The 12,739-nt window shown below is 60.9% G+C and overlaps 1 protein-coding gene across 1 annotated transcript in view; it reads right to left on the reverse strand.

Annotated features, from left to right (window-relative positions):
- The window catches only part of LOC117644019 (potassium voltage-gated channel subfamily H member 6), a 44,318-nt gene that overhangs the window by 6,762 nt on the left and 24,817 nt on the right, over positions 1-12,739 (reverse strand). Inside the window, exons 10-15 of the mRNA XM_034383206.1 lie at positions 5,053-5,296; positions 4,787-4,968; positions 805-959; positions 589-709; positions 305-425; positions 58-218 (exon numbers count right to left, since the gene is read on the reverse strand). Of these exons, the coding sequence (XP_034239097.1) occupies positions 58-218; positions 305-425; positions 589-709; positions 805-959; positions 4,787-4,968; positions 5,053-5,296 (984 nt within the window). The remainder of the gene's footprint in view (positions 1-57; positions 219-304; positions 426-588; positions 710-804; positions 960-4,786; positions 4,969-5,052; positions 5,297-12,739) is intronic.

Raw genomic sequence — 12,739 nt, forward strand, 5'->3', positions numbered from 1 at the left:
TTGTTTTTATTTTCTATCGCAAAGATGTATGTTCTATTAATGCAAAAGAAAAGTTACCTGGAAGTACTCCTCTAACCGTTGCCGGAGCGGGTTGGGGATTTGGTGAAAACGAACGAACTCTCGCACTCGCAACATCTGCGTGTGGTAGCGAGCCGTCCCCGAGTAGAGCCGCTGGATGATTGCACTCACATTACCGAAAATGCTCGCGTACATCAGGGCTGCAAATTAAACACATACAGTAGTCAAACAATTATCACTTGGTTTCGTCTTTTTTCATATGAAAATTGTTTTGCAGAATGCTTACAGCCCACCAGCATGACACAGATAGTGAAAATCTTCTCTCCATCCGTGTTCGGTGCGACGTTGCCGAAGCCAACCGACGTCAAACTGCTGAACGTGAAGTAGAGGGCCGTGATGTAGCGCGACTGTACAGAGGAGCACAAAAGGGGTTAATTGGACCTGTCATTGCGGAGCAATTAAATACACCCAGCGCTGTCCCCTAGCGCGCTCGCCGATTCCACCAAAGATTCCCGGTCCGATCCCCTCCGGGCCTGACCCCTATTTTTTATTCATCCGCTGAATATTCACCTTGATAGAAGGGCCGCCCGTGTTGTTGGGGCCGTAAAACTGGTGGGTCTCGTTGGCCAGAGCATCCAGCCAGCCGACTTTTGCCAGCAGCCTGGGGCGCTCGGCAGTCCCAATGGCATACCTGCAACAGCCAAGAAGAAGCGCCCCAATTTTAAGAGACGCCATTTCTCTCTTATTTTGCCACTCAAGAACGCGCGCCCGCCGTCGTTTCCTCACCAGATGCAGGCCAGCCAGTGCGCCGAGAGGGCGAACGAGGCCATGAGCAGCAGGAGGACGGCCGCGCCATACTCGGAGTAGCGGTCGATCTTCCTCGCCACTCGAACAAGCCGCAGCAGCCGGGCCGTCTTGAGCAAGCCTATCAGGGTGGTGGTCTGCAGACAAAGAGGGCCGTCAGCCTGGGCCGGGACACACTGCCGAGGCACTGCCCTGCTCGTCGCAGCCATTCCAAGCGTGCTGCGCACTGTGGGTAAGGAGGCCAGTCTGGGCGGGCACAGACGCCTCCGAGTTCCATGCGTCTTTAATGAGAGTGCCAGGCCGTTCTTTGTTTTAAGGGCAATCCATTAGTGCCATCGTTCGCATGAACCGAACTCCATGTGATGAGCATGGTGGGCCCAGAACGTGCCCCAAGTCGCGGCCGCCCCGGCCTTCCCGCCCAAGCGTGCTGCGATGCGCCCGTTCACCATGCAGGCACCGGAGCTCAGTGAGAGTGGTCGATGAGGAGTTATGGGCCCAGGGGCGCGTGTTTGTGTCAGATGCGTGTCGTATCTACACTGGGCGTATTGGATCTCGCGGCGGCTAGGCTACGTCGTGAGCAAAGCGGGCTAAAGCGCAATGAACAAGCCGGTGGTGGAGCGACAACCAAAAAATTTGTACCTAAAACAGTTTGACTGAAAAAATGCTACCGGGTGAAAAACTCGCTGGCAACCGCATTATGCGCCATTTTCCAATCTTCACTTTTGATTGTACTCTCCAGTTCTACTCCGGTGGAAGTCGCCCCACGTACTCCACTACGCGCCACTACGTCTATTTACAGTAGTCGTGGCGAGGCCACACTCCATAATGGTACTCATCTACAAAGCCGCACACAGAGGTCTGGTTCCGGACACAGCTACGTCACTCTGTCTCTCACGCACCCCTACGGAGCGCTCCATGAGTGCGAGGGAGACGGAACGACTGTTCGGAAGCAGCCTACTGGCGGTCGTTACTCATCGCGCACGCGGCGCGCACTTGTAGCAGACGCAGACGGGCCTGGCCCGGCCTGGCCTGTCCTAGTCTGAGAAGGACAAAGGGTTTTGCGGCGTTACTTCTACCGTGCGGCTAGACAAGCCAGACGCAGCGGCCTGGCCTGGCGCCGCCTGGCGTGCATCACTGAGCAGCAGCCGGCGACGTGTACCGCTACTCATTCCCTTGGCGTTGCCTCTCCGGGCAAAAAGAGCCCGGCGAAGCCAGACGGTACTGGTTTACCTCCCATCTCCGTCGGCCTCGCCCCCTCGGCCCCGACGGCCCGCCGGCCCCGCCGTCCTTTCGGCCCTTCTGTGCCCGGTGCTACACTCTCTTCCAGCCCTCGGGCCCTCCAGGCCGTCCGCCCTCCAGGCCGCGTCCGCCGCCGCCCTTCGGGTTCACAGCCTCCCTTCGCGCGCATGCGCCCTCCGCGACCGCCGCGCCGCGCGCCGCCACGCTGTGCCCGGCGATATCGACTGAGCTCCGAGACTTACACTCGGCGTGGGTGGCGTGGTGCAGCGCGTTGACTCCCCTGCCGAATGCACCCCGCCCACCGGGCCCACAGCGTCGACCGGCCCACCGGGCCAGGGCAGCCCAGGGCCCACCGGGCCAACCGGCGAGGCCACAGCGTGGCCCACCAACTGTCTCAACCCCAGCCTCGGCTGCCTCGGCCCCCCGGAGAGGGTCGCCGCGGCACGACAGCGCCGTCAGCGTCTGATCCCGCGTCACAATGTCTCTCGCCTAGTTAGAGGGATTTCGCGGACGCGGCGCTCATCCATAACGAGGAGAGCTTTACGGGGTTCGTGACCCCGGCCCCGGCGCGGCCCTGGCACGGCGCTGCACCGTCACGCTGCAGATTTCTATCCCGCCTCACCGTCGCCTCGAGGTTGTTGGCAGCGAGCCCTTCCTCCGCTGGCTCCAAAAGTGCCCTGCACGGGGATTCCCCTGGCTTGCCTGCTGGCCAGGCATCGCCAGGCGCAGGCGAGCACAGCCAGGCATGCCGCCAGTAGTAAGCATCCCCCATGATCGCGGGCCGCCATTTTGACTCCCCATTGATTCCGCATTGATTCCCCGCACCGCTTCGCGCGGCTCTCGCGTTGCAGAACGATCGAAAAGCCATTCCGACACCGCCCGACTTTCATCCAGCCAAACACGACAGCGATGCATGCAACCGCGGTGAACCTGGTCGGTCGCGGGGGCAGCAAAGCTCTCCACCACTCACCTCCTCCCCGCTCGAGGTCGGTCCCGTGCCATTTGTGGAAGCCCCGCCCAAGAAATCGGCGAGCCCCTGGAAGTCACATGCAAGGGACAAGCCGAGAAGAATAAGCGACAGAAGAAACACAGCTTGCGGATCAGTCGTGCCGTCGTTTCGTTTTCAGTTAAAATGGCTGGAGATGGCAAGCTGAAATGGCTCCAAGGACTGGCTTGCATCAAGTGTTAGTACATGGATGGGTTGTCGTATTAGTGTCGTGGAGTTAAAAGACCATGATAATTTGATTGAATCATCATTCGGACAAGAGTTTAGTGCAAGGAGTAACGGTCATGCTCCAAAACGTCAAAAAAAGTCGAAAGCCGTGCATAGAAAATACTTACAAACTGAAGAATTCATGCTTTCAAACATGCAGAGCTAGTGCGCCAAACTTAAACGATGAATTTAAAAATAAAACTCGACAGAGTTGAAGCAGTGGCATCATCGAGGGGCATTCACGTTCACTCGCTCAGTATGCAGGCCAAATGTCGCGAATTTTCCAGTCAGCAGACTTTAAGCTCGGTACGAATTCCGAAACTGATGCACAAAAGAATATAAGATGAAAGTTTAGTGCAGAGTGAATGTCAATACCGTCTGGCCAAGCATATGCCTACGAGACATGTTCAGATTCTTTGCCGTTTGTTAAGGACACAAGCGATGAAAAAAAAAAATAAGTCCCCCTCTTTTGCTTCATACCAAGGGTAGGGTAAAAACATTTGTTTTCGTGCTTGACATAAATGTGCATCCGTGATAAAACTGAACCACCCCGATTTTTTTTCGCACATGTTTTCCTTGGGGGAAGCATAGGTGGTGCGAAGCTGCCTATGATGTTGACTAACCTCGTCTGCATCCAAGCCCAACTGTAAAAGGGCAAAAACATCGATGATAGCTACACACAGAAACACATCAATCACAGCATGACATGGCGACTAGAAATATGTGCATCCCCAATAATATGATACGTGAATAAATAATATTATCAGACAGGACAAAGAAAATAGTAGAACAGAAGCTCTGCAGTAGACGGGGCGATGACTTTAGATTAAGACAACATCGATTAATGAGCACACACCATAAACTACTATTATAAAGCCACAGAGGAGAAGAGGAAGAGACTGCTTTCGCACAGAGAAATTATAAGAAACATGCTCCGGAAGGAGATTTCATGCGCCAGTCCTACTGATTCTCACAATGCGGCATGCACTCCAGCGTTATACATAAAATTTGGAAAGGTATCTACACAGGAAAACCAAATTAAATTTTAAAAATAAATGAATGAAGGATTCTAACGAAATAACTTTCAAACAATGTAGTTTGACTGCAACAATCGAATCATACAGTCACACTACGCATGCTTTAAATCCTGAATAGATTAAAGGATTGAAGGAAAGAACGTGTAAGTGATTTAAAGAAAATCAAAAGTGTAGAGTCCGAGTAAATGTTAATGGTTAGTCTGGATTTCACCTGGATTTTCTATTTAACAAAACACAAATAATTCACAACAACTCCTTTAAGCATTAGTCACAAATTTCTGCTGCTTAACTACTGCCTCGCAATGAAAGTTAGATAGTTCTAAATAATTCATCGTGGACAATCAACCACCCCTTTGTCCGATGACCAGAGCAGTTTTAAAGTAATCATTAAACATCCGCCGACCGCCTGTGAGCCTTTCATCAAAGTTCTGAGGATCACCTCCCCTCCCAGTCTTCCCAGCAGAGGTTCGCTCACCTCGTCCGTGTCGGAGCCGAAGAGCAGCAAGTCGAATGGAATGGCAGCCACAAGGTCAATTATAAACCAGCCTTTGAAGTAGTGGATCGCTATCTTAGCAGGGTGCGAGACCACCTCGTCTGCTCTGTTGACGTACGTCGTTCGAAAATTAATGAGGATATCCACTATGAAGGTCACGTCCACTGTAAGAAGGGTAGCGAGAGAGTGCACGGTGAGAAAGAGGGAATATGTACAAGCTATGCGCGGAGAAAGGGGGGAAGCCTCACCAATCAAGTCGATGATGACTATGGGGTCGTCCCCGTATTTGCTTCTCTTGCGGCTGTTGAAGTCGGGCTCGTTGAGCAGGAAGGCGGCCACGTAGGGCGTGAAGATGGCGGTGTACAGCACCAGGATCAAGATGAGCCAGTCCCAGGCCGCCTTGAAGGGCGAGTAGTGCAGCACCGTCCAGTTGTGCATGCGCGGTGACTGAAGCTTGTACTCGGGCAGCACGTCGGCGCCCAGCGACAGCACCTGCAACAAAAAAGCGCGCCGGTGTAGTGGGCAGCGGGCAACCGAACCGACCCTCTCTTGCCGCGGCGCTCCTCGAGTTTCCCAAAGTGGACCCACAGCCCGCAGTGGATAACACGGCGAACAACGCGCACCCCGACACGGCGCCAAAGCACACGTGCGGTGCGGGGAAATTGAACACTGCGGGCAGGACGTGCTTGGCGGTAGGTGGCCCCGCACATGCCCCGCACGTGGTGAAGGTCGGTGCCCCGATGCTGGCCTCCCCCACCTGCCCCCACCACGTCCACGCCACGTCCACGCCACGTCCGTGCCATCCATGATGCAGGCCGGAAGTTTGGATCGGGTAATGCGCTGATGAATTATGGTAGCGGGATGCCACCCCGTCGTCGTTACCTCCTTGCCGATGGCCTTCGCCTCGCCGGTGACCGGCTGCAGCACGATGTTGGCGGCGCCGTTGGCGCGGGCCTCTCCAGCCGCCGCCACGTTGACGGACGTCTCCTTGAGGGAGGACCATCTTGGCTCGGCGAGGGAGGTCCGCTTGCGCTGCCCTTCGAGGCATGATGCGAAGTTGCCCTCGCTGCCGCCGATGTCGCCGTACGCGTGCCCGGGGCCGAAGGGGCCGTAGCCCAGGCGGTGCCGGGACTCGACCTGCGGCCCGGGCGGGCTGCCGCCCAGACTGCCGCTGCACACGCTGCGCCGCTTGCAGTCGTCGCCGGACTCGCTGCGAGCGCGCCGGCCGTGGCGGACCGTGGGGCCCGTGGGGCCCGTGGGGGGCACGATGACCACTTCAGCGTGGTCCTGCAGCAGGGCCTCTTTGGCCGCGTCTCCGGCATCGTCGTCCACCGCGCAGCCACCGCACTTCATGACGGCAACGCTGCAAGACCACGTCCGAACTAATGGGTGGGGCCTCATCCACTCTATCTCACTTTCACACACACACGCACACACTGTCACAGCGACACACACACCCTCTGTCGTACTGTCTTACGCATTCTCTCGCGCGCACACACCCACTGCGGACAGCTCCACTAATTCTATTGCGTTCCCGGGGCGCCGGGGTGAGGGCGGCAGGGCGCGCTGCCGAGCGCTTGCTGAGACCGCGGCGAGGAACCGCGCAGCAAACGGCGCGCCTGCCTCTGCCTGCCTCTGCCTGCCTCGCCCGCGTCCCCACAGGCTCCACAGGAATGGAGGGTGTCAGCCGGAAAACGGGATTAGACTAAGCGGTGGCTCTACTGTGTGGACCTGTAGCGCCCTCGCCGTCGTCCTCGCCACCGTTCGCAGACGTTCCACGCTCGCGGTGCCCGGAGGCGCCTCTAGGTTTACAGCGCCCTTCCCGCGCCGTCGTAATTTGTTTTACGGAGTCCGGCGTGGTGCCTTTGGCCTACCTGGAGTCCGTGTGAGTGTTGCCTATCTATCAGAGGTTCCCTTAAAAGCCACATTTATGCCACCTCAACTCCACAGTAGTAAGGAACACCCCAAGTTACTTTCCGCCATCTTGCACCCCCCTCTTGGCGATGTGCCCGAGCCACGCCAGCCTGCCAGCCGGCCAGGCGGCCAGGCGGCCGGGCCCCGGCGGTGCAGGGCATTACACTTTGTTGTGATTTGCGTGGCCGACCTTGGCGTGCGCGCGGTGCGTGTCACACGGTCTTACCCGCGACACGGGTCGATATGAGAGGCCCCTTGTTCCAAGTAGCTGCGAATAATGCAACGACACGGCTGCAAATAAGCAACGTGTGTGTCCGCCTGTTTCCCAGAAACACACTGGGGTACAGAAACACACTCACTAAACTTCACGTATGTACGGGTCGCCTCGTCACTTCGCGCTGCCCGACGCCATTTGCCGATATTCTCATCGGGTGCCGCGCACTGCCGAGCAAGGCTCCAGCGGCTTAACTTTATGACATCGACTCGTTCCACTTTCACCCTCTCCGCGCGGCGATGCGGCGATTCCATGGCCTCGCCCCCGCCTCGCCCCCGCCCCGCCCCCGCCCCGCCCCCGCCCCGCCCCCGCCCGGACAGCGCAGCTCGCTGCTCTACACAAATATTCCCGGCGAATTTCCAAGCGCCTCGCAGCCTCGCGGCCCGCGGGGCTCGGAGCGAGGAGCGCGTGGCAGTGTCGGGGCTGATTGAAAGTTCGCCGCTACGGGCAGATGGCAGGCCGAGGCAGGCCAAGGAAGGCCGAGGCAGCCGGCGTGGCGTCTACGCCCACTTTTTCTCCCGCCCACCGCGGCCACCCCCTTCCCCGGTCCCTCTCCGGACACCCCACCCCCACCGCCACCCCAGCTCAGACACCATCTGGGCCCTCAGGGACCGACCACCACGGTCGGGTTTTCCAGGACGGGAGCGGCCAGCCTCGCCGGAAAAACAGGCAACGCGAACGGACAGCACGGTGAACATTCCGTCTGGGACTGGTGGTCCGGGCCACGCTGGCTGCTCTCCGCATCGCATATTAGATTTATTAGGACGGACAGCGCGTCCCACCCCACGAACAGTGTTCATTTCCCTTCGTGGGGCCGGGGGTGGGGGTGGCGGAGGGGCCAGAGGGGCCACTGGACGGGGGCGGCAAGCGGCGGACAAAGCAGGCGGCAGACCTGCCCGGCCCTGCCCGGCCCTGTCCCTCCGGGGGCAGCCATCGATAACGAGGTCCCCTCAAAGGAAACAGGGTATGCTTGTTGTGGCCGGGATGGCCGTGCTCTGGCACTGCTGCAGCGCGCAACACGTCGAGCACGCCCCCTCCGTGGAGGCCTTCCCCGAGGCCTTTGCCTTGCCAGCCGCGTAGCCGCGTCTGTGGCGCGGCCCGCTGGCCTGGAAGCCTGGAAGCCTGGAATCACGCAGGGGGTCAGGCAGCCGTCAGGCAGGCTGGCACAGAGTGGTGTGCGCGGCCCCGCAGCCACCTAGCCGCGTTTCTCTGAACCCCTTTGACGGCGACAAAAAGTCACAAACGATCCCAGCAGGTAGTCTGGGGGCGAAGCAAACAGGGACGTCGCGTCGAATGAATGAAAATGGCACAAAGGTGGCGAAAATCCTCTTTTATGGGCGAGTCGTGGGGACGAGATCCTAATTCAACCCAAGGTCATGAGCACAAACAAGGCGCTCTTTTCATGGAACTCAGCCTGGACTCTGGAATCTCCGCTCCACACGTTGACGCAACGCGCGTTACAAAACCGCCCCTCTCCCATCGAAAAGCAAGGGGACAACGGAAAACAATTATGCGGCACAGGTCAGCCCCGACAGGTTGGGATTAGGTTGGAGCTATTGACGCGGCGAGCCCGCACGCCACGCCACGCCACGCCACGCCTAGGCACGTCCCGTGTTCCGCACCCCGCCGCGCCGCCGCGCCGCCACACCGCCGCCAACAGTGCGCCAGTTTGATTGGCTCGGTCGGCGCGGGCCCGTCGTCCTCCCCGTTGGCGTCGCTGTGTCGCGGGGCAGCAGGCTGATTCCGAACCGAGCTTTCGACGCTCCGTCGCTCTCTCGCTCAGAGGTACTGTACAACGTCCCGCTGGGGCGCGAGAGAGGGACAGCGCGGCAGCGCGGCGAAGCGCTCATCAGAATCGGCCAACTTTTGACGGGAACTTTAAGCGGCTCTGCTGGTGGTCATTGATCGTGGCTTTCGTCGGGTTGACATTCAATCGACCCGGCTCGGCTCAGCCGAACGACGGCAGGGTACCGCACTACACGGCACAACACGGCACTACACGACGGGGGCTGCTGGCCTCAGGAATCATGCAAGAGCTGCCAGGAACCCTCCTCGGCCCTCCTCGGCCAGGATTGCCCTTTACGGACAGGGCCCTCGGCCCGACCGCCGCGCCGGCGGGTGGCGGTGTGTGCGTCCGCGCGTCTGCCCGTCCAGAGTGGGGTACTCACTGGGCGGGCGACCTTCCAGAACCGTGTTCCAGTATTTAAACTCGCCACGTCGCCGCTACTCCGGCGAGGCCAAGGTCACGGCGACGCGGCACGGCGCCCCGCGGCACGGCGACGAATGGCTGTCATTCCAACCGGAAGGAACGAGGGTGTCTGGCGCCGTCGCCGCGTCGCCGCCCCGGCTGTCAAAGAGTGCCAAACCCAGCAACTTTTCCCGCACGAGCCCGCAGGGGCCGAGGGGGACGCCGGGCCGACGGGGACGGCAGGGCAATACTTTTGCAGCGCCATAGACCACCGCCACGCCCACAGATGTACGAGCCCCTCCACTGGGTGCTGGATGGGAGGGGAAGGAGGGGAGGGGGTTGCTTTTCACTGCCGACCGTAGGGGGACGGGGACGACGGGGAGCCCCACGAGCTGGCTCACGCGATTACTCGAAAAACCGGATTGATTTTGGCATGTCGCGGTGGGTTTGTCGTTTGTTTCGGTGTGGATGTTTTTCTGCCGCCACTGTGTCTCTGCCGGCGGGTCATCGCGACGCCGCGGCCCGCTCGATTGTGAGTCGGATCGAACGGTCCGGTCCGGTCGGTCCGGTAATCCCCGGCAGCCTTTGTTTGACGACTCCGAACGCGTCCGGAAAAGGGGCGGGCGCCAAGGGTCAGGAGGCCAGTGTAGGGCACAACGACTCCGGACTCCGGCGCAGTTCTGAAATGGGACAAAGCACAGGCCTGACTCGAATCAAACGTCTGACGACAGGGGCTGCCGTTGGTATTCGAACGATGCTTCGGTAGGCACTGTCATGGGTGTGATTAGGCCCTTGTTTCAAGACTGCCTGGCTCCTGTCTCTCTCGCGCCTCTGTGGGGTGGGACGCCCAGAGGACGCTTCTCGAGTGCGACAGAGACAGAGCGACGTGGAATCAGTCTGGCCAACTTGCACCACTTATGCCACACAGCAGGATCAGGGGATCTGCCCCGCGGGACGAGAGCAGCCACAGAGCTCAGGGGTACGAGAGAGACAAGAGGCCATGTTCGGAATCGGACTGGCGTCCCAATCACGGGGACAAGAGGGCTTCCCCCAAATCCTGTGCCCCGCCGGCGGAGTGTCATCACTAAAGCGCACTTCCCCTGGCTGGCAACGGCGAGCCACCCCCAGCCCCCGACAAAACCCAAACAAACACAAACACTGTTTCCCTCGTTGTCCGTCGTCCCGCCGTCTTTCATTTTCCGTGATTGCGCCGCTCGACGCCAAGCGCCAAGGCTCTGTGCAGCTAGTCAGCGCACTGCGCACTGCACCGCCGGGAACGTTTCCAGGACGCCGCGCCGCCCTTGGATTACGCGCCAGGACTCGGATATGGCGACGCGGCGACGCAAAGACCAGTGAGACGCCCGTCCCCCGCGAGGCGCGAGGGCCCGCGAATGTCCCGAAATCCGGCACGCCGTGAACAGCATTCGCAGTGGACTAGAAAGTGGATTGGCAGTGCCATCGCAGTGCGACGGGTCCTCGGAACAAAAGGCGTCGTTGTTTCAGAAGTTCCGGTGTCTCTGGCTGCTTTTGGAAACGGTCCGCGGCCGCACTGCTTTCGCACTGCACTCGCAGCGACTTTGCAGCGCATTCGCGGTGCATAATGCAACGGGTCTTTCTTCGCCCCGCTGCTCCAGGGATTCCAGGGACTCCAGGGAACTGCGAGGAGCCCCCGGGGTTTCGTATTCAACAGCAGTGCAGCCGTCGGCTGGCTAACTGAATGCCAATAGAGGGGCGCGGTGCGGCGGGCGCGGTCGTCGCCGCATTTTCCTTTCCCTTGCCGTTTCCATGCCCGCCAATCCCTCGCCGTCCGGAGTCCTGGAGTCCTGGATCGGACACATCGGACGGTTCCCGGGGCGCTCCGGTGGCTGCGAGCATTTTGCAGCAGACAGCTGTCTATCGGCGTGACCGGGGCCAAGCCCACGGCCGTGCCTGGAGCGGCCGAACCGGAGAGCCCGCCGAAAATAGCCCCGCCAGCCCCGCCAACGGACAGCGGCGTGGTCCAGGCCTGCGTGGCGGCTAGCGCCGAGGCCAGCGCCGACTCGGGGACGCCGGGGATGCCCGCAGTGGGGTGGAGAGGCAGGCGGCGGGGTGACGAGGTTTCTCGCACACCCCGCGGGACGCAGGACGCACCGCACGTGAGTGCTTCTAATGGAAATGAATTACGGCGCGCACCGCGAGCGTGGGGCTGCCAGGCCGCCCCCCAGGACCAGAATGCCGTGACGCCGATCAGGCGGGGGCGGGGCGGGCGGTCCTTGGCGGCCTGTGCGTGGCCGCGGACGAGGACTGGACGCTGAGGCTGCGCGGAGTTGCCTATCCTCCCGCCTTGGTGCCGAAATCCACCCCCTTGATTTATATAGCCACGCTGGGAGGCCTTAACCTTTTCGCCTCCGGCGGAACAGGTGTCCCAATTCCAATAAATCACCCGAAACGAGAGGCACCGTTAAAAGGACACGTCGCCAACACGGTGCCCTCCTCCACCGCACGCACCGACACCTGGGGCTGAACCCACCCCGCCCCTCCCACCGCGTTCCGACGCGCTCATACATAAACACACACAGTCTCCCTCTCACTCATCCAATCATACTCAAACAAACTCGCACAGACACACTCGCGCGCCCGCAGGCGGCGTGGACCCAGACGCACCGGGTTGCACCCGACACCGCCGAGCAGCGTTAGGTCGGCACGGCCTCGCCGACTCGGCCTGCATGACGCACTACACCAGCGCGACGCGGCACGGCGGGACGCGGGCGACGCGGTGGTCTTCGAGCAGCCCTCGGCGGCGGCGGCGGCGCGGTGGCGTGCTGCCGGCTGGGGCGCCCTGTGTGTACTGGAGCGGCCGAGGGCGCGGGGCGACGTGCGCGACGATGCCCCCGCCGCGGGCCGCTGGGGTGGTGGGGCGGAAGGGCGGTGGGGCCAGTGCCGGGGGTGGCGGCGTGGGCCGACGGGTGGCGGGGGCGGCGAGGTGGGGGCGGTGGCGCAAGGTAGGCTCGCGCGCCGACGGCGCAGGGCAGCGGCTTAGGGCAGCGGCGCATCGCCCCCGGCCCTGGCTGCCCCGGGCTGCCCCTGGCCTGATCGGTGGCCCGCGGGCCACACGCTTTGCCGGCAATTGGGGCGATCCCCCGGGCCGAGCCGAGGGCTCGGAGGGCCCCAGGTCGCAGCGGCGCCGCATCAAAGCCACCTCTCCGACCGAGTTCCAGACCGCGTCTCTGACCGCGCCCGAACCGAGCCCCGAACCGAGTCCCTTACCGGCCGTGTGCCGGGCCGCGCTGTTCCAGAATCCCGCAGTTTGCTTAGTGTTCTGTGGCCGGGCTCCACTGGATTCACTGCGTCGCGAAGAGCGAAGAGCGCACGAGGCTTGTTTGCTCGCTGTCCTTGGTTCCGAGGAGGCCTCGCTTTCCGCTCTCCGACTGGTGGCGGCGCTGCTTGGGAACGTGACGTCTTGTTCACACACACGCACTCCCACCCCACGTGCGCACACACGGAGGCTGCGGGGCGCTGCGGAGCCACGTCACGCCGCACGCTTTCCTCCGCGAGAAGAAGACTGTTTTCCTCCTGTAGT

This window comes from Thrips palmi, unplaced genomic scaffold (assembly GCF_012932325.1).
Source record: "Thrips palmi isolate BJ-2018 unplaced genomic scaffold, TpBJ-2018v1 HiC_scaffold_17, whole genome shotgun sequence".
Classification (NCBI taxonomy): domain Eukaryota; kingdom Metazoa; phylum Arthropoda; class Insecta; order Thysanoptera; family Thripidae; genus Thrips; species Thrips palmi.